This window comes from Ovis canadensis, chromosome 11 (genome assembly GCF_042477335.2).
Source record: "Ovis canadensis isolate MfBH-ARS-UI-01 breed Bighorn chromosome 11, ARS-UI_OviCan_v2, whole genome shotgun sequence".
In the NCBI taxonomy this organism is placed as follows: domain Eukaryota; kingdom Metazoa; phylum Chordata; class Mammalia; order Artiodactyla; family Bovidae; genus Ovis; species Ovis canadensis.
This window is the reverse complement of record NC_091255.1, coordinates 35,878,661-35,901,815: the sequence shown is the minus strand read 5'-3', so window position 1 is coordinate 35,901,815 and position 23,155 is coordinate 35,878,661. Positions and strand designations below refer to the sequence as shown.

Below are 23,155 nucleotides of genomic sequence, written 5' to 3'. Positions count from 1 at the left end.
GCTCCTTCAACCCATCTCAGCCAGCCCCCTGCCTCCAAACCAGCCTGCCACATTTCTCCCAGCCTGCCTACAGATCCTGAAAGGACTCTCTAGGGAAGGGAATGCCCCATGTTCATGATTCCCTTTAGAAAGCTCCGTTTTTCATTCTAACTAAATTTCCAGTTGTGGTGTCAATCATCCTCCATCAGAAATTCCCACTGCAACCCTTTGCTCTATTCTCCTTTTCTTAAAACCCTCAACACTGACCACATACACAGACATAAACACCTCAACTTAATTTATATCCTGCTTCTGTTTGGAAGGATAGAAAAATCTGAGCTTCCATCTGCAGCAGAGCCCCCAGGGCAGCCTCCATCCTATGCTGGGTGAGGGCTTTACCTTCTGTGGTCCCCAGCTCTCTCAGATCCTTTACTTCCACTCTGCCTGCCTGCTTTGAACTCTGTCCTAGCAGCCCAAAATCTCAGGGCATCATCCCTGCCCTCCCAGAGTATACAATTTAGTTGAGGAAAACACAACTCACATCTGCACAAGAAACAAAGGGGACAACATAGAAGACCAGGTTAGCTCAGCTTCCTAAATGTGGATTCTTCCTTAGTCATTTGCTGCCCTGCAGGCTGAGGCTGGGGAAGGATAGGACACATCTAGAACATGTGTGTGGCTGTGATGTATTCCTTGCTATTTCCAAGCCTGCCTAGATTTCCCCTCTGTGCTTCGCACTTCTGTTCCCTCTTTCTGCTCTGCCCTTCCCATAGTGTCTGCCTTTCTTATGTGCATGCTAAGTTGCTTCAGTTGTGTCAGACTCTTTGCGACACTATGGACTGTAGCCCACCAGTCTCCTCTGTCCATGGGATTCTCCAGGCATGAATACTGGACTGGGTTGCCATGCCCTCTTCCAGGGGATCTTTCTGAACCAGGGATCAAACCCATATCTCCTGCATTGGCAGGCGGGTTCTTTGCCACTAGCGCCACTTGGGAAGCCTGCCTGCCTTCCTTGCCTGCCTTCCTTACTCCTCATTATTCAAGGTCTTGAGCAAATGTCCCTCTTCAGAGAGACTTTCCTAACCTGAAGCATCTCCCTGATACCCTCCACCCTCTGCATCCCCTTGCTGTTTTGTTTATAGCACTTATCACTACCAGAAATTTTATTATGTTGTCCCACCAAAATGTGAACTTCATGAAAGCAGAGACTGCCTTATTCACCTCATACTATTAGTGCCTGATATAGTACCTGGAACCAAGTAGACATTTAATATGATGCTGAGTGAATGAATGAATAAATGAATGTTTTCCTGCCCCTCTTCTTTCTGTTATGGCTGTTATCCTGGGAGTGTGTTTGTGTATTTGTACCTAGAAAGCAAATAGGATGGCATGTGTTGTTCTGTATGGTCACCTGAGCTTTCAAATATCATAGCTCAAAACATACACGAGTCACCACACATGTGGAAGGCGGTAGGTCTTGTGTTGTCAGTGTTGCAGGAGGGAGAGTCCATAGATGCCAGTGCTCTGAGGGGTGTATCCCAGGGTATTGCAGGGACTGCAGAATGCGCTGTTCCTCTCCCCAGCTGTGCATCTGTCCCCAGGTGTCTTCCTGTCTCTCAGCATGTTATGATGTCTCGGCTGCTTTGGTGAGATGTTTGTCTGTCACGGAGACTGTTTATCTCCACTGCTCTCCCTCGCTTCTCTCCACCTGTTCCTCTGGATATATGTGTAGGGGGAGTCTTCCTTGGCTCTCTTGCCCCCTCTCACACACAGCCCTGCCCCAGTCATGGACCCCTCCCTCGTTCACCGGGCCCTGTTGCTGGGCTCTGGGTTGCCATAGTGACGGTTGCCAAGTCCCTGAGGCTGATAGCCAGCGATGGGGCTGTCGGCTCCATCCACGCGGGAGGCTGAGGGGGGCTTCCCATTGTGTGGAGAAGGGGATGTTGCCATGACAACCAACCCCCACTAAGGGGCAGGGACCAGCCCTTCCACACCCGCCTCCAGCCTCCCCACCTCAGGCAAGCTCCAGTGCAGGCTTAGAAGGCAGGAGTAGATTCCAGACAGCCCAGCACCTGGCCTTCCAGTTTTCAACTCCCCTCCTATAGCACCTGCACCTCTTGGGACCCAGGCATCTTGCTCAGACAGGGGGAGGGGCAGGGGTCTCACCGGATAGAGGCGGGCCAGGAGGACCCCTTGACCTCCAGGCAGATGGGAGACAGTGGGAGGGGACCTAAAGTCAGGGAGGGGCAGGCAGGGCAGAGGTTGTGACCCCTGCCGACTGGCTCCAGCGATGCTCCTGACGGCTGCTTTTGTGACTGGAGAATGGGGCTGAGTCTAGGGGGCTGGGCACCCAAGTTTTATGGGGAGAAGAGCCTGGGTTATGGGTACACAGGAAGCCAGGGGATAGGCAGCTTGATGCCTGGGTCCCTGAGTCTTCTGGACATACAAGTGCCTTGGGTCAGGGTAGGAGAGTATAAACTGAACACGTGAACATGTTTTTTCCACTTTGTTTTTGAGACTTGCTTTGAGTCTGGTACTTTGGTTTAACAATAGAAACTTAGGCTTTCCCCCATGTGTGAATGTATATTCGGACATCCCCAATAGGATATATTGGCAACTCCCATTCCCACCTGGGTTTTTCTCTCCCTCCATTGGAAGTGGCTGCCTTCCTCAGCCATCTCACTCACCTCCTTACCCATCCCATCCCCTTCCCCCAGCACATCATGCATTATCCACCTCAGTGATCCCACCAAACCCTCTCCCTACTCCTTGGTTTCATGCAATCCAACCCTCAGCTGGAAAGTCATTCTAACCACCAGTTCCCCATCCCAATTCATGTCCAAACATTTTCCAGCCTTCTTGTCAACTTTTCAAGTTTTTTATTCTTTTTTTTTTTTTTTTTTGGTTTTTGTTGTTCAAATTTCCCTTTTACAGTAAAACTATTGAGGTGATGGCCATATACCGCCACCTCCCCCATGGCAATATCAACTTCCTGTTCTCTGGAAGGAGTGATTAGAAAAATCAGGAAAGAGCTGGGAACTACAGCACCAGAGAGATGACTTCTGGTGGACAAAGCAACCATTTGGCTGGTGAGTGAGGTGGCTGATGTGGTGCCCAAGGGCAGCTCTGATCTAATGGAAATGAGCTGGGAGGAAACTGAGGCAACATCCAATTAATTGTGCACTAGAGGGCTGGAAGAGGTATCAGCTGGTCACTATGAAAAGAGTGGCTGTTGCTAAGGACCACCATCAGCTAAACCAGTCAGTAGGCCACCATTTTGGTCACTAAGAAGGGAGCTGTGTTGAGTTTGAAGGCAGTAGGATATGGAGGATATGATAAACAAGACAGCCATCTGGGTTACTGGGGACAACACATGGGTTCTTGGGGTCACCCTGTTGGGTAACAGGGACTATATTGGGATATGGAAAGGAAAAAACAAGACAAATTGAGCCTGCCACAGCAGATGGCAGTCACCTTAGCTGTCCTAAAAGCAGCACAGAGAACAGGGGAAGAGGGATCCTGGCACGAGCCACTGAATACTAGGAAGACCCTCCTCAGTCCACTTGATCTTTAGAGTTAAGTTCCAGCTTCCTCCTGAAATGGGAAGTTCTTCCTGCCCCCCCTCCCTTCTCCACAGAGTATGAACCATCCACATCCCCCCACCCCCCAGACTAAGCCACTTCCGGTTCCAGCCAGATCACTTCCTATTTCAGAAGTGCTACTTCCTGTCCTGGATGAAGGCACTTCCAGTTCCTGCTGCACTGCTTCTGCCACTTCCCAGGCCACTTCTGTCCAGGCCTGGTCACTTCTTGTCTGGAGCAAGTCACTTCCTGTCCCAAGTGGCCCATTCAGCATCAGACCAAGTCCATAAGTGTCCCGACTGATTCATAGCTTGCTATTGGCCACTGGACAAAACAGCATATTTCTTCTCATGGTGGCTGTCTTGACCCAACCACCCCAAATGGCTGGAGTAAGTATATAGAGGCCTGGGGCAGGGCAGAGGAGGAGTCCTGCTGCCCATGCCCTGAGCTGGGGTGGAATGCCAGAGCCTTCCCCATAAGGCCCCCATTTTTGGCAGACTAAGGGGAGCGGTTGGTAAGAGAAGTCAGAAGAGGGAGCTGAGAGGAGAAATGCCTTGATGCCCCAACCCTGGAGATGGGAGGGGCACAGGATAAGAAGCCAAGAGGGTAAGTAAAAGGAGATACAGGGAGGAGGATGCTAGGGAAGAGGAACAGACCTAGAGACAGAGGAGAGAGAAAGAAAATAAAAGAGAGGGAGAAGAGAAAAACAGTGAGAGGCAGAAAGAGGAGAAGTACCAACCAAAAGACAGACTGTTCCCACCCCAAGCTCTCAGTGGGTGAGGGGAACAAGGATCTCTGGGTCATGATTAGAGGAGGAGGCTGAATCTCTGGCCCCTCCCCAGGGGAATAGGACCCAGAAACACAGAGACAGAAGGGTACACACAGCCAACCAGAGGGCAGGCGATAGTTGGGTGGATGTCTCAGGGAATCCTAAAAGTGGAGGAGAGGCAAGAGCCAGGAGGAGCAGAGGAGCTGATGGGGTAAAGGGGGCCAAGGAGATGCTAGAGGTGTCCCTCAAACCATGAATTAAATTGGAGGAGCACCCCACAAAGGGCTGGATCCAGGAGAGCCAGGTCGGAGGAGCCCTCATACCTTGTAGTAGATGTTTGGGGGACTCTGGGGGGGCCCATCCTGCACGATGTACACAGGATGCCCATAGTCACCACTCACCTTCTCATAGTGGGGACAGAAGGGGGGGTCTGCAGCCCCACCACCCCGCAGAGCTATGCCTAGCTCCCCAGGCTCAGTCTCTCTAGGTCCCATCCCGCCTCCACCCCCCAGGCCCAGGGACCCTCCCCTCCCGAAGGAGCCAGGACCAGGGTGGCGACTCTCCGAAGGCTTGGCCCGCCGTCTCCGCCAACACATGGCACCCCCAGCCCCTGCCACGCCCAGCAAGAGCAGCGCCAGCCCCCCTGCTGCCCCGGCCACTGCGGGCATGCTGGGAGGGGGCAGGGGGCCTTCAGCACCCCGGGAGGTTGCATTGCTGGTGGGGTCACCTGGCAGGGAAGGGGTGAAGGAGGAAAGAGGGGGAGGGGCTGAAGGAGCCACCTGGGCATCTGGACACCCAGCCTTGGGGGTTCCCATGGGCTTCCCCAGTAGTGCTCAGGCCCTTTGGGGACCCCAAGCCCTTCCCCTCCCCGCCAAGCCCCATTCCGAATCCAGGTGTGTCCAGCCCTTCAACCTGTGCCAGGCAGTCCTCCCCCCTTCTCTGACAGCGCTGATTGAAGCACTGACTTGGCTAATTAGTTCTAATTGAGTCTTTTCCTCATTTGGCTTCCATTCCCATCCCACCCTCCCATCCTCTCTTCTCCTCTTTCCTGTATCATTGCCCCCAAAACTGCAGAGGGAGGGAGAAGGTGGCGGCAGGGCAGCTAGGGTCCGAGAGCAGAGGACGAGGGAAGGCAGGAGGCTGGACCCGTGGTTCCTACCTGCAGTGCTCTCTTTCCCAGGCTCCAGGCTGTGGGCTGCCCCTCGGTCTCTTTCCATGGGCATTTCAGACACAGGTTTTCGGGGGGCAGCCCCTCCTCGGGGACCTGGAGATGGGGAAGACCTGAGAGAGGGGCTGAGACAGCAGCCCCCTGACCATGAAGATACTGCCCCAGCCTCCTCCAGCCCTTAGCAGGTGTGCCCCAGCCCCGCTTACTTTGTCCCACTCGGAGAAGCACCTTCATGCCTCTGGTGAGGCACACACCTCCCTGCAAGCTCTCCAGGCCTTCCCGGGTTCCATCCGACGTGGCTGGAAGAGAACCAGAGGGAGAAGTTGGCACTCAGAGCTATCCCTATTCCATCTCCACTCCTGGCCCCAACACCATCCGAGGTGGCTCCAAGGGTCCCTTCCCTTATCTGCCCTCAATCCCAGGGGTACCTTCCCACTAGACCCTGCCCTCTGCCCAGCAGTACCAATTATGTAGTAATCGTGGTGTGAGCGGAACTCGTGGCCCCAGAGGTTAGGGCTATACTCCTGGAACTTGATGGTGAAGCGGAGATCCAGATCTGGCCGGTCACAAGTGAGGAGGAGGTTTGGGGCAGGGGGTGCCTCGCAGCGCCGGCCCTGGGCACCCCCTACCAGGTACAGCTTGTAGAACTCGTAATTAGGAGAGGAGTGGGGACCCGGAGGGCGGGCCCGGGGGCAGAGCAGATCTAGCCGGTCCCCGATCTGAGGGTAGAGAACGTAACCACCCTCTGCCTGGAACCTGTGGGGAGGAGGGTGAGGTGAACAAGGATGAGAGGTGTCAGAGGTCTGGTCCCCAAGCTTTGCCTTTCTCACCCCTCACCCCTGCAGGACAGCCTTTGTCTGAGTGGGGAGTCTGTTCTGACAGCGCGGGCACTAAGGGCTCTGGAAGCTCACGTGGGGAAGCAGCAGGAGGCCCAGCTCAGAGGTCTCCTGCCCCTTGGTGTGCCCAAATGCACTCTTTAGCCCGCCCTCACCACATGCACACTGCCATCTCTCGCTCCATCACCAGTCCTGTTGCCATGGCAACAGGATGCCAGTTACCAAGGAGCTGGCCTCTCTGGAACCACACAGCCCACCCTCCCAGGTGATTTCACTATTCCATGGCAGTCAACGATGGGGGCAGAGCCTCCCCTCCCCCAGGCCACCACTGAATTTCAGGGATTTCAGGGCAGAGGGGGCAGGATGGGAGAAGAGTGTGGAGGGTGATCCAGTGACCCAAGTTGGCCAGGCAATGTGACAGGAGGCAAACCTGGCAATGGCCCTAAATGGGGCTAACGGGAACCAGGGTCTGTGGGCCAGCTGCCCCAGACTTTACCCTGCTCAGCACCCATCTTCCCCCAGATCCCGCACTTCCTAGGGAAAGTGACCTATTGCTTTGGAATGGAAAGAGCTGACTATTCTACCCACAGTTGACACAAGCCCATGTCTCCCTTGGCCCCAGTGGCCACTAGCCTAACCTGCCAACAACTGCGGCCCCTCCCTGTGCATGAACGGCAGAGAGGGTCTCTGAACTTGGTCACAGGGGACTGCTGCTGGTATCTTCCCAGACTCCCTCCCATCCAACATCCCAAAGAGCCCCCAGAACACTCTAACTCCCTTTTCTCAACTCTATCAGAATAAGCCTAACATATCCTCACACTGCAGTTGATATTTCAGCTGCATGTGGGAGCTGATGGGTAGGAGACTGAGAGAGGAAAAGATATTTGAGATTAGACCCCAAGAGAAAGGGGAGGGAGGTGGCCAGGCCAGGGAAATGTGACAGAGGCCAAAGAACAATGACCCTTGTTCTTCTTCAATGAGCTTATAATGTGTTCAAATACCTTACCTCTAATCTTCATAAAGGCTGTAAGGACTGAGGATACAAACTTGGAAAGGTTAAGTGACTTGCCCAAGGCCACACGGCCAAAGCCACAGTGCTAGGATTAAGACTTAGAAGGTTTTGAGCTCCAAAGCATGACCTCTTCCCACGGCCTCATACAGCCTCCCCAGGTAAGTAGGAAGTTTTCAAGACCAAGAATTCTTTTGTTCATGGGGAATGGGATCTGCATGGAGTCAAGGGATCTGGAGGACCTCCCAAGGGTTCTGTCCTACTCTGTGTGGCTTGAAGTTTCATCTGACCCCTGGCCTTTCTTCAGAGCAAAGGAAGTATGCCATGGGACAGAGGTCTGATGGAAGAGGTTGCAGCAGAGATGGGGGAAGGGGCAACCAAGTCCCTAAGACTCCAGATGTAAGAGAGAACATGGGGGCTTTAAGGGGCTCCAGACTTCTTCCAGTGAGAAATCCCCAAGCCAGGAAGGGAGTAAAATCTTCTGCTTGGGAGATTGTTCCACCAGGGGCTCACTGACCCTCTGTGGGCATGAGTGGGGAGACGGATGAGTGAAGAAGAGTCAAACAGGCATGGGCGAGTTGTCCCTGAAACCCCAACCTGAGCCCCTCCCCTCGCATCTCCACCACTGAGTCCCTTCTGGGGAAGGAGGCACCCCCCTTTCCTCTCAGCGCCTCAGCAGAACCTACTCAGCTGCTCTCCTGAGAGCTGACATTAACCAGGCTCCCTCTAAGCCCAGCCCCTGACACCACTCAAGTCTCCCACAAACCCAAATAACCGCTCCCCGGCCCCCCGGGTTACCCAGGAACTTCCAAATCCTTGCCCCTTGGGGGTCTCTCAAACTCTTGACACATGGCTATCACCACCCACATCCAGCTCTGTGTGCCACTCGCGAATCTGGCTCCCAAGATCACCTCTGTCTGGTTACCCATCAGCTCACATGCACACACCAGCACCCTTCCTCCAGCCTCCTCCCAGCTCAGAGAACCCAGCCCCTCAAAGTCCCCAAAGCTTCCAAGCTTCCTGCCCAGGAGGTGTGGGGTCTCCCCAGCCCGGCGCCGCTCACCTCTTGTTTGCCGAATTCCAGTAGACAGGCTCCAGGCTGAGCCCAGACACCAGCCCCAAAACCCCGAGCAGCAGCAGAGCCCCGACTCGCACGCCCCCCGGCCCAGAATGGGGGGCCCCCATGACCCCGCCAAGGCCCGGGGGGCGGGGCACCAACTCCCCCAAAGTCGCTCACCCCCGGGGGGTGACTGCCTTGGCCGCCCGGGCTATTCTGCCCTGCCGCCCGGGTGGCCGATGCCCCCAGCTCCCACGCGGACCCGCTTCCTGCTCCGCCTGTGACCCCGCTCCGGAGCGCTCAGCCCACAGGAGCCCTTCCAGGGGCGGTCTGCAGGCGCCCTATGCCCCCGGCCCACGCGCCGGCACCCCGGGATCGGCGAGCGGGCCTAAGTAGGGGACTGGGGGAGCCGGGGGCCGGGCGGGGGCGGCATGGGGCGCCAGGGGAGGGAGCGGGAATGGGGCGCCGAGCCGGAGCCCCAGCCTCGCTGGGATTGAGGGCAGCGGGCTAAGGGAGGAAACCAGTCCCGAGCCCAGGAGGGGGGAGTTAAAGGAGAGGCGGGGAGGGGGAAAGGATGGCGGAGGGAAAAACCGGAGCTGGAGCCCGAGTCGGAGCGGGCGGCAGGATCGCAGCCCACGTCCCCCACCCCCCTCACCTCGCGCACCTCCCGCCCGCCCAGCTGTCTCACCCTGCGCCCCGCCTTGCTCCCCTGCGCGGTCTCTCACGCCCCCTTTTTCTCTGCCACTCTCGGCCTCTGGCTTAGTTTCTGCCCACCTCCCCTCCTGCCCTGGGATTGACCGGACGGCTGGAATCTTCCGCTCTCTCAAATCCAGAAAGGCTCTCTCGCCCTCTACATCCCGAGGAACCCAGCCCCTTTCCCTCCCGCAGCCTCCTCCTCCCCCATCCCAAAACATCGCCGCTGCTCTTGGGAGGTCTGGAGAGCATAATAATAACCTTGAAGGCTCCGCACTTTACGGGAGCGAGCAGAGTGGTTCGTCTAGACTACCTGTGTGAGGTGGGAGGGGCAGAGCTGAAGGATCCCCATTGCAGTGATGAAGAAACTGAGGCTCGGGGAGGCCCTGTGACTTGCCCAAGGTCACACCGAGAATCTGGGATGAAGCTGAAACCAAACCCAGGCTGCCGAACTCCCAGTCCCGGGGTCCCTTGTCACAGTCTCCCCGACCCATTACTGCTACCTGGGCGTTGATGAAAGGCAAGAGATTAGGGGGGAAACGCGGGCCCTTCCTAGATGGTTGTGGGGAGAAACGGGTCTGGAGAGGAAAGGCAAAACCTACAACCCCAAACCCGCGTTCAGCCGGAAGGGCTGTTTCCAATTATCCTGGGGGGAGGAGGCTTTGCCTTTTTGGGTGTAAGAGACCCGGCTTTCAGCACCTCTGGGCAGAGGTGACATTCCTCACTCCTCTCCAGTCGTCACAGGCGTCCCGTTCTCCCCTCAGACTGGGAGTCCACAATCAAACCCTCTGCTGACAGTCTCTCTTCAGAGACCCCTTCTCGGTGTCTGGTAAGGTGTGTGTGGAGGGGAAGCGGGGAGCCACTGCTTGAAATAACAACCACCACCCCAACCAAAGACAGAGCAGATAAATGGAGAAACCAGACGAGTGACAGCTGCTGAAAGACTCGCCCTTGCCCTGCGTCAAACGGGAATACAGAATGTGACGTCTGTGGTTTTCGGCACCTTTACTCCTTCATGTGTGCCCTTGACTCCGGCTACTCAGTCACCTGCCTCTCGGGGAGTCCAGGGGAGGGGAGGCGGTCCTCTGGCTCTCCTTCCCCCAGAGCTGACTAACGGTCCCTCTGCTGCCGAATGATGGTAAATAGTGACGAGCGGGAGAGAGCGGGTGACTCGTCTGTTCACCGTCTGCACAGTCTAACACAGTCACACCCAACAGTCTGACACACAGCTCCTGCCACTCCTGCTCAGCCACACTCACCCTGACCCCTGCCGCCCCCACCTTGGGAGTGAGATTTCAAACAGGTTTCCCCTCTTCAGTTTACCAAGTTGCCTAGCAACCCGCCAGTCAATGGCATGAGGCCCCACCCCCCACTGGCTTGACTTCACACCAAGCTTCGCAGCCCCATTGGTTCCCGCCTAGTCCCACCTCTCAACCCTGGTTTCAGGAATATTATGCCAGTCCCCGCTGCTGGACTCCGGAGCCCACTGGTACCCCTCCCTGCCTCATCTCCATCATCTGCCTCCCCAAAGAGACACAAAGACTTAGTATCATATAAAATCTTTTTATGTAAACTCACCCCCACCCCCCTCTGTCCCTCCCTGTCCCATCTCCTCCTGGTGGGCATCTGAGATGCTGGTGTCTGGGCCTCCCCCACACCACCAGAGCTGAAGCTGACATTCCAGGTGCACGTGGCGCATCGAGAGGAGAGGAAGGTCCACTTCCTCCTCCCCCTCATCCTCACTCTCCGTGGGCTCCGGAAACACACGCTGCCCGGAGGCAGTGGCCAGCAGAGGCAGGCTAGGGTGCAGGCTATAGGGAGAGATGGGTGGCACTGGTCACCTCCCTGAGCCAGGATGCCCACTCGCTCAGGTTTACCTCCCTCCCAAACCGAGCCCCCAAATGTGCAAAATTGACTCGTGACCTCACGCCATTGGTGCAGTCCTTCTGGGGCTGGAAAGTCAGCACTGGCTCCAGCTTGCTCTCAAGCCCCACCCTGCCGGTGTCCCACACAGAGACAGCCCCGTTAGTGTTGCCGCTCACGAGGAACTGCCCGGTCCTGGAGGAGAGAGGAGAGGCCTGCCGACATGGAGTCATCACCCAGGGCAGGAACCCTTCACCGTCAAGGGCTGGGATCCCGCAGTTGGGCTCTGGCATCCCAGGGGCATCAAGGCCCCAGCAGAGAGGAGTGCCAGTCACTCACGGGTCCAGATCAAAGTAGATACGCTGATTGGTGGTCACCTCGCGGCTCAGGGACCACAGTGGGTGCCCAAGCTGCCGAAGATCCCAGCACAGAAGCTCAGCATCCTGAGAACAAAAAACAGGAGCCTAGAATCCACCCTCCACTCCTGCCTCCAAGACACATCTGCTTCCCTCCAGGGTTATAAGCACTCCTTTAGCTGGGTTGACATTTTTCCCCCATGCCCATCTCCCAACACAGCAGACTACATCCCCACTCCTGCCTTCTACCCACTTGTTTTGGAACCTCAGAATATGATCCCCACCTTGCGGGCTCCGGAGAAGAAGCGATTGCCATCGGGGTGAAAGCAGAGGTGCGTGATGCCCCCTTGGTGTCCTCCCAACAAGGCAAGAGGGGAGCCATCTTCCCAGGTGTACAGGCCCAGGGAGCGGCCATAGGAGCCACAGGCGTAGAGGGGCTGGGTTGGGCTGAAGGCTATGCAGGAAATGATGCCACTCTGGCCCTGCCTTTTTGCTAGAAGGGGAAGGAACAACGTGGGGGAGAGGGCAAGAGTACCCAACATTAACCAGGCTAATCAGAGGTGTACCTCTGTCTCCTGTCCCAGAGCCCAGGTGCTGGACTCAGTGTCCCCTACACCCCATTCGTTTTCAGCAGGATGAAAACTTCTGATGCTCCCTAAATCCTTCTATCCCCTTTAAAGGACCGAAAGATGCAAGCCCCACTTTCTTCCCTCTCAAATCTCAATTTTTCTTTTTTAAAAAAAATTCCATCTTATTTGTTTCCCCACCCCAATACCTAATAAGCATTTAATTACTGCTTTTGTATTTTCCTTTGACTGCACCACAAGACATGCAGGATCTTAGTTCCCTGACTGGGATCAAACCTGTGCCCCCTGCAGTGGAAGTGCAGTCTTAACCCCTGGACTGCCAGGGAAGTCCCCTCAATTTTTCCTTGGAAGGGTCAGAAAGCTAAGACTTATAGGCAAACGGAATCAGCTTCTCCAGTTTCTTGGAAAAACTAAAACTTTGGGAACCAAGAGGTAAAGTACCAGCAGGGGAGGGGCTCAGGAGTGAATCAACTCTTGACTAGAGTTTGATCTTGGGAAAGTTTTATGCCCTCCGTGAGTCTGCTTTCTCCTCTATCTACTGGGTACAACCTCCCAGGGCTGTGAGGGTAACAACCCCTCAACCCCCTACCTCCGCACATGACCACAGGGCCCCTCTGCTCTTGGCTGGGCCCCTTTCTCTCCTCCCTTGGAGGTGTAGACTGCTTACCAAACGTGGTTCGGACATCGCAGTCTCGGCCGGGCCGGGATGTGGAGAAGACACGCACAGTCCGGTTAAAGCCACAGAAGAGCTGGGAGCCATCCGGGGAGAAGCAGAGCGAGTGGGCTGCTGTCAGCTCATCCTGGGGGAAGGGAAGGGCTGGAAACAGGCCTGGCGCACAGCCTCTTCCTTCTCCAGGAAGGAGAGCTAGGCCAGGGCAAGCCCTGGGGCTGGGCAGAGAGTCCCTACCAGGTGATTGTAGGAGCGAAAGGAAGCCCGGAGCTCTCCGGTGAAGGCGTCCCAGATGTGAATTGGGTTCTCCCTGCTGCTGCTGGCCACGCTGAGAGAGACATGGACACCGAGGCCCCGGTGCTGTCAAAGGAAGGGGAGGAAGCCAACTGACCAGCCCTCTCAGCTCACATCTGAAGGTCAAAGCAAGCTTCCCTCCTCCTGAGACCCCCACAGCCCCTGGCTGTCTCTCAGCAGAGGGTCCCCTTAAAATGGGGGTGGGGAGGGAAAGCAGGCAAAAGACATCACTTACTAGGAGGTGTCTGGCTGAGCTGAAGACATCAGGGAATACCAGCAGTAGTCATAGATGGTGTCGCCTTCCACCATTCGAAGGACAGGGGCCTAGACAGAGATGAGGAGATGCCTGGGTCACTGGTAGGACAAGGAGGCCCACTCGGACCTGGAGCAGGTTTATGGCAGCGGGAGACGCTCTGTGGGCACTTAACCAGGCAGGGGAAGGCACATCAGGCAAATACAAGAACAAGATCTTGATCTTCCAATTCAAGGCTAGCTCAGACTTTCACATCAGACTTGGGCCACTAAATGCCATACAGATTTATCCTTTTGCTTTGTCAACACTTAGAGAAACAAATAATACCCCAACCCAGAGACAAAGAACCAGCCAATGATGCAAATACCCACCAAGCCACCTACCAGGTGCCATTGGATCCTTTATAAAAGTTATCGACCAGTTCAAACAAGCAAAGAAGTATTAAAACAAAGCCAAACCAAACCCTGTGAGGCCTCCACTCAGCTTAAGAAACAAAATGTTTTACCAAACAGTTAAAAACCTCTTCCCAATGAAATCCTCCTTCAGAGGGAAACACTATCCTTAATTTATCATTCTTGTATATTTCTTTAGGAATATATTCATAGAGGAAAGACAATATATAGCATGGTCTTGCTTGCCTTTAAACTTAATATGAATGGTACCAAGCTACATGCGTCCCATCGTGATTATGAGATTTATGGTGACAAACTTAGCTTGAATTCACGCATTTTCCCTGCTTCACAGCACTCCATTCACGCATCGTTCTCTATTGACAGTCACTGATGTTTTTCCAGTTTCTGGCAAGTGCACTTTAACAATCTGGTACACATGTGGGAGGGATTCTCTGCAGTTTCTGCTACTGAGGGAAACCACTGGGCTCCATAGTATGTGCTCTGCCAACTCTACGAGATCGTGTCACTTTTTTTTTCCAAAAGTGCTCATCCCAATTTATTCTCCCCGCAGCGGCATGTAGGAGCACCCATTGCTCTGCCTCCTCTTGCTGTTGCCAGACTCCCATATTTTTCTCAATTTGAAGGCTGTGAAATGGTATTTCATTACAATATAAACTGGCATCTCTCATTACCAGTGAAGGCACTTTTCCTTCTAAGGGCACCTTCTCATAGTTTTTGCTCAGTTTTCTCCTTGGTTGTTGTCTTTGACTTACTGACTTGAAGGAAATCTTCACATCAGCAGGATACGAGTCCTTTGTCCCTTACTTGCTGGCCCTTGGGGTGATGTCACCCAGCTGTGACTGCAGGTCCACATCTCCACTCTTAACCCTTGCATCTGACTGCCTGGAGGAAAGTTCCATTAGGGCATCGCACAGGCTCCTCAACTCAGTTTAGCCGGGACAGACCCAGCCTCTGCTGCCTCTGAATCTGCTGCTCCTCCTGGGCTCTGCACCCGGTTCTCAAGGCTGAAGTCTGAGCACCCTGACTACTACTCTCTTCATGCCCTTTCCTCTCCTGGTCCAATCCAAGGCCAGAGCTTGCCAATTCCACCTCCTAGGTTCACTTGAACATGTCTCCTTACCTCTGATTCCACGTGTAGCCACTACCTTCTTGCCAGCCCTGGCCTCCCTCCTCCCCATACTCTAACCTGCCACTCAATTTTCCATTCTTCAGCCACACTGAGGCCCTGGACTCATGTACCGCATCATTCTCCTGCTCAAAGCATTGCAATGCTTCTCCATAGCCCTCAGTATAAAACCCAATCTTCTAGGAAGACTTCCCTTACCAGGCATCTACCCCACACCCACCTCTCCAGGCTCATCCCTCACCCCTGCCTTCTTTCCTGTAACATCTCCACACCCCACCATCCTGATTCCCAGCTCTGAGAAGATGCCAACTCACTGCATTCCTGGGCTGCAGGCTTTCACACACACTAGACTCCAAGTCTGGAACAGCCTTCCCTCATTTCCCCCAACAACTCTTCCTGGTCAAATCCTAGCCATCCTTTGGGTCTCTCAGATACTTGTCCCCATGGGAAGCCTCCTCCTGAACCACATTCCAAATGCCTTCTGTGTCTCCACTCTGCAAAAGGAAGGAATCATGTCTGTCTTACTTACCACTGCTTCCCCAACACCTACTGAGGAATCAGCACAATCAGCAGTCAAATGTTTTAATGGGCAAATGGAAACAGAAGACTGTCCCAATAACATAAGGCCCAAAATAATAGCACCTTGAATTAAAACAGAGTGAACTGGATAAATTAGAAAGATCAGGCGGACTTGATGGGATTTGGTAATTAATTGGATGTGGGGGTTAGGAGAGGGGGATTAAAGGATGAGACCCTGCTTTCTCGTTTGGATACCTAAGGTCACCAAGATGGTACAAAGACGTGGCATGCAGAAGAGAGCTGAGGTGCCAAGGTACTCAGCAAGTCAGGGAGAATCAGACAGCCTAAGCCACAAAGGAACAGTTTTACAAAGCAGAAAAGCAATTGTCTGGATATAGCATTTGAGAATGAGGACACCCCCTCCCCAACCCGAGATATGTAGGACACAGAGGTTGCACAGTCTCCCCTAGAGAAGGTACAGGAAAGGGAAGGCCTCAGGCAAGAGCCACAGGGTAGGCAGAGTATTCAGGGAAGAGGGGGGGACATAGAAATAGGAGTTCCAGAAAGCTCTGTGAAAAGGTAGAAAAAGGAGGAGAGGAGTTGGGAAACTGTGTTGAGAAGAAGCAGTACACAGATGCACAAAAATACCCCCAAACCGTCCCCCACTTTCCCCACCTAAATAAATGTTATCCATTTCCATACCAAACTTTCAGACGTTAAAAATGAAAATACCATGCCTCAAGGCCAAAACACCAAAACATGAAACAGAAACAATAATGCCACAAATTAAATACAGACTTAAAAAAGAAAATAGCTAATAAGTGAGGTTGTGATAGAACTGGTATACTCATACTGCCAACAACAGTAATAATAATAAAAAGAATAAACAGCATAAAAAGCTTTTGAAAACAAATTGATTATTGGTATTACAAGACATAAAAAAAATACTGATACTCTCCGACCTAGGGTATTTCTTATAAAACTTCTCTGTTTCTCTGAAGAATCTCCATCAAAACACATGGAGATGTTCACTGAAAAATAATTCATGATATAAAAAATCCTGAAAACAATCCAAAAGTCCAAAACAGAGGAAGAGTTAAGAAAACTATCATTGGAGAAGGAAATGGCAACCCACTCCAGTATTCTTGCCTGGAGAATCCCATAGACAGAGGAGCCTGGCAGGCTACAGTCCATGGGGTTGCAAGAGTCAGACACGACTTAGTGCACTATCTCACCCCAGAGATCCTGCCACATATACCACAAAAACCAAACATCCCCCAGTGACCGTGGCCCCACCGTTCCAATCACTCCCAGGTAGGAATTCAGGCACATGTCCATAGAGGTCACAGACAACATACATACGGTTCTGTTATGTCCCATATATTACCCTTTCATGTCCCAAGGAAGACATTTTCTTTTAGAGATTTTCATTTAGTGTATCTTTAAAAAATCTTGTGTTAAACTTGTCTCCATCTTTTTCTTGGGTAAGGACAACACAGAAATGGCCCTTTTGTGTCTGTGATATTGCCATTCACAGCTTTTCTTGATAGGCCTAGTACAATCTTGAGAACAGGGTTGCTGTATGCTGAATGTCAGATGGTAGCTCTTAGCTTTGCCTATCTTAGGTAGTTATGCTGTGCATTTTTTATTGGTGTACCATGTTTGATTTGCCCCTAATACCTTTGAAGTTTTTCTGAGAAATGAAATAACACAACATGAACTTATTAAAATACATTTTAAGCCTTTAAAAAAAAAGAAAACTATCATAAGCATTCAATGCAATATCATAAACCATTAAGCATGATAACCACAAAGACTGGAGGACCACAAAAAACATTTATGATATGACTGTTAAAAGTAATAGTGTACAAAACCATCTACCATAGTATTACAACCACATAGAAGGCTTCAGTATTTGGACAGAGCTTAGGAAGAATGACAATGACAGAAAACCAAAGACAAACCCAGACAGTGTATTAAAAACCAGAGACATTACTTTGCCTACAAAGATTTCTGTAGTCAAAGCTATGGTTTTTCCAGTAGTTATGTATGGATGCAGAAGCTAGACAATAAAAAAGGCTGAGCACCAAAGAACTAAGGCCTTCGAACTGTGCTGTTGAAGAAGACTCTTGAGAGTCCCTTGAACAGTCAGGAGATCAAACAAGTCAATCCTAAGGGAAATCAACCCTAAATATTTATTGGAAGGACTGATGCTGAAGCTGAAGCTCTTAATATGGTGGCCACCTGATACAAAGAGCTGACTCACTGGAAAAGACCTTGATGCTGGGAAAGATTGAGGGCAGGAGGAAAAGGGGACAACAGAGGATGAGATGGTTGGATGGCATCACCAACTCAACAGACATGAGTTTGAGCAAATTCCAGGAGATGGTGAAGGACAGGGAAGCCTGGCGTGCCGCAGTCCATGGGATTGCAAAGAGTTGGACATTGACTGAGCGACTGAACAATAACAACTAGAAAGAATGTATAAAAACATAAAGGGCTGAATTTTGTAGAGTGGTAGAAAACAATGACTTTTCCCCCTTTGTACCATTTTCATTCCTCTAAAACAAGTGTGTGCAATCAATGTTCGATCTCTCACATTTCCAGCCTCCTCTAACTATCCCTGCTCCTGAACTCTTTCAGGCTGTACCATGTCCATCTGGTCCTGGTTTCTGGACACCATTGGTTTCTATTCCAGGAACCAGGGTGAGGTGTGCCTTACAGCTTGCACAAAGAACCCCCATGTCTGCAGTCTCCGAGCTCACAGAGATGCAAGATAGGCAAGCGTTCAGGACCATCCCTGGAACAGGGCACCTTTCTTTCACAAGACCTGTACTCCCACTGACCTACAGGCATGGCATGTAGACTGTGCTCAATGAATATTTGTTGAATGAATCAGTCAATGAAAGAATGAATAAAAATGCCCAACATCCTGGCCTCTGCCATTCCTTAACTTCCTCAGCACCCATGGCCACCACTTCCACTCTGGACCAGCTGCCCACACCCACAACTGAGTCATCACCACAATCTCTGGCCATCATCTCCAACCCATCCAGGGACACCCCACCAGTCTAGTAGTTAGGACTCCATGCTTTCACTGCCAAGGGAGGGCCTGGGTTGGGGAAAAAAAAAAAAGACCATCCAACCCATTCGGCTCCCTGAATTTCTACCACAATAACTGTTCAGCTTCATCAGAAACCCATTTACAACCCTTTTCCTTATCCACCTTACATGCTGGTCAACCATGACAGGGGTACCCCGGCAGACACTCTCGAAACACCCCTGGTCTTTCTCTCCTGGCAAACCCCAGCCAGATCTCCTATTCCTCCTAGACTATGCTTGCACTCAACTAACACCAAGGACTACTAGTGTGTACTGAACACTGACTACATGCCAGGCACTATTTTAAGCACTTTACCCTAATTCTTTTACTTCTCACCACAGCTCTATGAAGTGGGTGCTATTATTACCATCCTCATTTTACCAACAGAGAAACTATAGTCAACTTACTGAGGAAAGATGCGCAACCATGCTAACTGGTCTCACTTTCAATGAAGGATAACAAATTTCTAGCGGGGACTGAGCAAAGAAGAATAGTGCTGGGCTTCCCTTGTGGCTCAGCTGGTAAAGTATCCGCCTGCAATGCAGGAGACCTGGGTTCGGAAGATCCCCTGGAGAAGGGAAAGGCTACCCACTCCAGTATTCTGGCCTGGAGAATTCCATGGACTGTATAGTCTAGGGGGTCCCAAAGACTGAGTAGACACAACTAAGTGGGAAAAAAAAAAAAAAGAAAAGAGCAACGCTACTCTACACCAAGCATTCCTTGGTGGTTTTGATTTTCTACTCCCCGGGGAATGATCATTTCACACCTTCTGCTGTCTCCCCACAGCCCCCTCCCTTCAGCTGATAGTCTCCCGTTATGCTTTCCTGAGAAGCCAAGAGACTGAGACACCCAAATCTTCCCATGACCAAACAACTGCCTCTGAACACACCCTTTGCCTTTCTTCCCACGGCGCGCAAGGATGCTGCGCCTGTCAAAGTCTAGCCCTTCAGTGTGCTCTGGATCCTGTCTTCTCCCAGTCACGCACAGACTCTGTCACACACAGCCCTCTCTTACAGTAGCGATTCCTCCCTCTCTACTGGCTATTCCTGACCTCACAGAAGCATCTTGTTAACCTTTCTTTAACCCCACATTCCCTCTGGTCACCATTCCATTTCTCAGTTCCCTTTCACAGGGCAACACTTTCAAAGAATTTTCTCTTCCATCCCCCCACGATCGGCTTCTGCCTCCAACATTTCTCTGAAAGTGCTTTTCTTAAAGTCATTAACGTTTTCTACGGTCATTTTCTAAATCTGCCCTCACTCTCAACAGGGCTAGACATGATCAGAATCATTAGATGTGATTTTGGCCTCCACTTTTGTAACTTCTCCTGTACCCATCTCCATGCGCCGTAGCGCTCCATCTGCTTGAGCCTTCTTCTCCATCTCCACTCTCTCTTGAGATTGACTCCATCCTCAATTCCAACATACCATCGACATGCTCTCCCACTTTCAACGTATATCCCCAGCACCCTTCTCCAAGTCCCTCCTTAGATTTACATTTCACATTTAAAGTATCTAAAAATCCTTACCTCTGTCTCAACACTTCTTCATATCCTCTGAGTAAACTGTATCCCTATCCACCCAATTGACTTCCAAGTCCTAAGAAATATACTTCAAAACCACCCACCTCTATCTCTCCTGACACCACACCAGCACAAGCCAACATCATTTTTTACCTGGACTGTGGGATACACATCCAGATGAATTTCCCACTCTTGCCCACTTACAATCCATTCTCTAGATTTCAGCTATCATTTCACTCCTCTCTTTTAATCTCTCCCACGGCTTCCTCAAAACACTCCAAATGCCCTACCCACAAGATGTGGCTGCCAGACACCTTGCCATCTTCACCACGCTTTCCCCCTCACTGGCCTTGGTCCAGGCGTACTGGCTTGCTTTCTGTTGCTTGAACACACAAGGCTCTTTCCCAGCTCTAGGTCTTTGTATAATAGCATTTTTGCCTTTTCTTGGAAAACTTCACGTGACTGATCTCGTCATCCTTCAGATATCAGCTCAAATGCCCCTTCTTCAGAGAGCCCCTCCCCTGACCTTTTTTTTAATCTAAAGCAGCATCCTCGGGACTTCCCCAGTGGTCCAGTGGCTAAAACTCTGAGCTCCCAATGCAGGGGGCCTGGGTTCAATCCCTGGTCAGGAAACTAGATCCAACACGCCACATTTAAAAGACCCCGTGTGCCACAACTAAGATCTGGCACAGCTAAATAAATAAATAAAGTTTAAATAAATAGGTAAATCAAATGGATTGAACCTGGGTCTCCCACATTGTAGGCAGATGCTTTACCATCTGAGCCACCAGGGAAGTCCTAAATAAAATGACACTATTCAAAAATACAAATAGGTAGAAATAAAGCGGCATCCTCTAGTTAGTCTCTCTTTGTTCTGTTTATTTCCTTCATAGCATTTATTTATTTCCTTCACAGACTTATTATTATCTGTAAAGAACTTCATTATTTATTGGTTTACACATTTGTTGTCTGTCTCCCACACAAAAAAGCAAACCAGCTCTTTGCCTCATTCATCACTTTACCCCAATACCAAACACAGTAAGTGACTACTGGTAGTCATTCAACACAACTCTGTAAGTCAATTAAAAACCACAGTGAGAAAGCCACTACTCTTACAGGAAACACATATTCCTAACTAAAGGACAAACATCTTTTTAAGTGACTTCAGAATTCAGGGTAGAAATATTACTTGTGGAAACTCATGGAGAAGAAGTGTCCTGCCTGAGAACAGGAAACATGTGGACTGTTCTTTCTCCATCTACAGGAAGGCCTTGAATGTGCAATGTCTGATGAAGCGGCACTTAACTCTTAGCCCCTGCCCTTACCATTTCTGCATATTCCAGTTGCTCCCCTTCATTGTACAGCTCTGGGGGCAGGTTATAAATCCGCAGAATATTATCAGCACTATTGGTCAAGATGCAGGAACCATCAGGGGCCCTAGGAGGATGAAAGAGTTAGAAAGCTGGACAGACCTAGATTTTCCAAGTGCAGGGCTAGGGCTGAGCTGACCTCTAGGATAGGTAAACACCCCTAGGACTTTGAGGAGAGAAGACACACAACCCTAAACGCAACTGAAGATCCTTCTCACACCATGGTAGATCCTTCTCCCAGATAACTGGGCGTGGTTTTCTCGCTGCCCTATAATCCTTACTTACCACTTACAGCCTTTCAAGAAGTTTTCAGGTTGGGTGATGAACTCTGACCAAGAACCACTGAGAAACCGAGGTACCTGGGAGAAGTTGTAGTTCCAAATGCTGTAAGGAAGATGGGGGGTAGACAACAAACCTGGGTCGCCAAAGCGAAGTGGAAATGAGCCCGGAGAAATGGGGCTGAGGACTGGCCTATGAGATTACCTCACTCTCCCAATCTCCTCAGACTCCTGAGCCAACTGCTAGCACCACTTACGTGTATCCCTCATCCTCTGGACTGAGTTCTTCAGACACACCTTCCACGTCTTCTCCGGGCCCCAACTCTGGCCTGTTTGTTTCTTCTGCAGGAAGGCTCACATTTTCAGAAAGTTCTTTCTCCTCGACTCGACTGCTCAACTCACTAGGAGGACCAAACCCTGTTTCCAGGGGAGTGGAGAGAGAAGCTGGGACCCCTTCCTCCAGCTCCTGGGACAGAGCTAAGCCAGCCATGGGATCTGAGGACACCTGGGGCAGATCATCCCCATCGCGTAGCGGCGGCATCAGTTCAGGGTCCGTATTTTTATCCATCGGGAAAGCCTGATGAGAGAGACGGGCTGGAGCTGGGGCCTGGTCTGAAGGAAGGCAGTCTGGAGCTAATGGTGGAGCCTCCGGCGTCTTCATACTGCAGAGGAAGCGCGGCAGACATCAGCCGCGGCCAGGCAGCCCTCTTCCCGTCGACTACCAGGGGCCGGGCCCGCGGAGCAGCCGAGACCGCTTCAAAGTTCGCAGGGATTGGGATGCAGAACCGGAAAAATGCTCCAGTGTATTCCTCCTCCCTGGAGGGGGCACAAGGCCCAGAGAATAAACAGCGTTCCTAAGCCTAGTCGGTAGCTACGTGCCACCAGTTCTCGCGAGATTTGGGTCCACCTTTCCATTGGACATCCGCATCCCTGATCAGACTTCGCGCGCAACCCAAGGGAGGGGAGGGGTAGGAATGTAACAGGTCAAGGGTTCCCGTCAAGCCCTGGGGCCCTGGGAAGTTTGAAGTGGCTGCTGGGAGCTGTAGTCCGAAAGCTTCCTCCTCGACGGGAAGTGCTTGAGCTCCCCCTGCGGTCTTCGGCGATCGTTCTTAAAGCACCTACTCTCCTTTCCAACCGGCAGAGGGCGCCAGCGCTGTATTAGATGTTACAGGTTTTGCATCTTATTAGCTAAATTTTTCAGACCTCAGTCTCTTTTCATTCATTCAATAAATATTTATTATTGAACTCTTACTTGCTACCCAGTACTGTAATAGGTACTGGGAAACAACAATCAATAAGATTGTAGACAAGGTCTCTGCCCTTCTAAGTCTTAGGTTGCTATGTATTGAAGGCAAGGAACAAATCAGTTCAGAAAGAGATGCTGCTGCTGCTAAATCGCTTCAGTCGTGTCCGACTCTGTGCGACCCCATAGACGGAAGCCCACCAGGCTCCCCCGTCCCCGGGATTCTCCGGGCAAGAACACTGGAATGGGTTGCCATTTCCTTCTCCAATGCATGAAAATGAAAAGTGAAAGGGAAGTCGCTCAGTCGTGTTCGATTCTTAGCGACCCCATGGACTGCAGCCTACCAGGCTCCTCCATCCATGGGATTTTCCAGGAAAGAGTACTGGAGTGGGGTGCCATTGCCTTCTCGGTCAGAAAGTGATAGGGGTGTGAAAATAATTAAGATGGTGTAATATAGCGCATATGG

The 23,155-nt window shown here is 51.7% G+C and overlaps 2 protein-coding genes across 2 annotated transcripts; both read right to left on the bottom strand.

Annotated features, from left to right (window-relative positions):
- Positions 1 to 2,841: 2,841 nt before the first annotated feature.
- EFNB3 (ephrin B3) lies at positions 2,842 to 9,049 on the bottom strand. Its single transcript, XM_069542839.1, has 5 exons — positions 8,406 to 9,049; positions 5,961 to 6,253; positions 5,704 to 5,796; positions 5,489 to 5,593; positions 2,842 to 5,056 (listed from the first exon to the last, which is right to left on the bottom strand). The coding sequence occupies exons 1-5, from the start codon at positions 8,525 to 8,527 to the stop codon at positions 4,647 to 4,649; spliced, it is 1,023 nt and encodes a 340-aa protein (XP_069398940.1). The 5' UTR covers positions 8,528 to 9,049; the 3' UTR covers positions 2,842 to 4,646.
- A 1,590-nt stretch (positions 9,050 to 10,639) lies between these two features.
- WRAP53 (WD repeat containing antisense to TP53) lies at positions 10,640 to 22,958 on the bottom strand. Its single transcript, XM_069603402.1, has 10 exons — positions 21,704 to 22,958; positions 21,454 to 21,552; positions 21,124 to 21,235; positions 13,098 to 13,186; positions 12,806 to 12,896; positions 12,566 to 12,698; positions 11,596 to 11,804; positions 11,295 to 11,398; positions 11,016 to 11,150; positions 10,640 to 10,903 (listed from the first exon to the last, which is right to left on the bottom strand). The coding sequence occupies exons 1-10, from the start codon at positions 22,105 to 22,107 to the stop codon at positions 10,657 to 10,659; spliced, it is 1,623 nt and encodes a 540-aa protein (XP_069459503.1). The 5' UTR covers positions 22,108 to 22,958; the 3' UTR covers positions 10,640 to 10,656.
- Positions 22,959 to 23,155: the final 197 nt, after the last annotated feature.

Bases quoted from the DNA above. Each gene is read 5' to 3' on its own strand.
- EFNB3 (XM_069542839.1), bottom strand. From the start codon at position 8,527: ATGGGGGCCCCCCATTCTGGGCCGGGGGGCGTGCGAGTCGGGGCTCTG. The intron at 5,797-5,960 runs GTACTGCTGGGC...GTTCTCTTCCAG, and splicing joins CCACGATTACTACATAATTG to CCACGTCGGATGGAACCCGG. The intron at 5,594-5,703 runs GTAAGCGGGGCT...CCCCATCTCCAG, and splicing joins GCTTCTCCGAGTGGGACAAA to GTCCCCGAGGAGGGGCTGCC.
- WRAP53 (XM_069603402.1), bottom strand. From the start codon at position 22,107: ATGAAGACGCCGGAGGCTCCACCATTAGCTCCAGACTGCCTTCCTTCA. The intron at 21,553-21,703 runs GTAAGTGGTGCT...TCTTCCTTACAG, and splicing joins CCAGAGGATGAGGGATACAC to CATTTGGAACTACAACTTCT. The intron at 11,151-11,294 runs GTGAGTGACTGG...TCTCTCCTCCAG, and splicing joins ATCTACTTTGATCTGGACCC to GACCGGGCAGTTCCTCGTGA.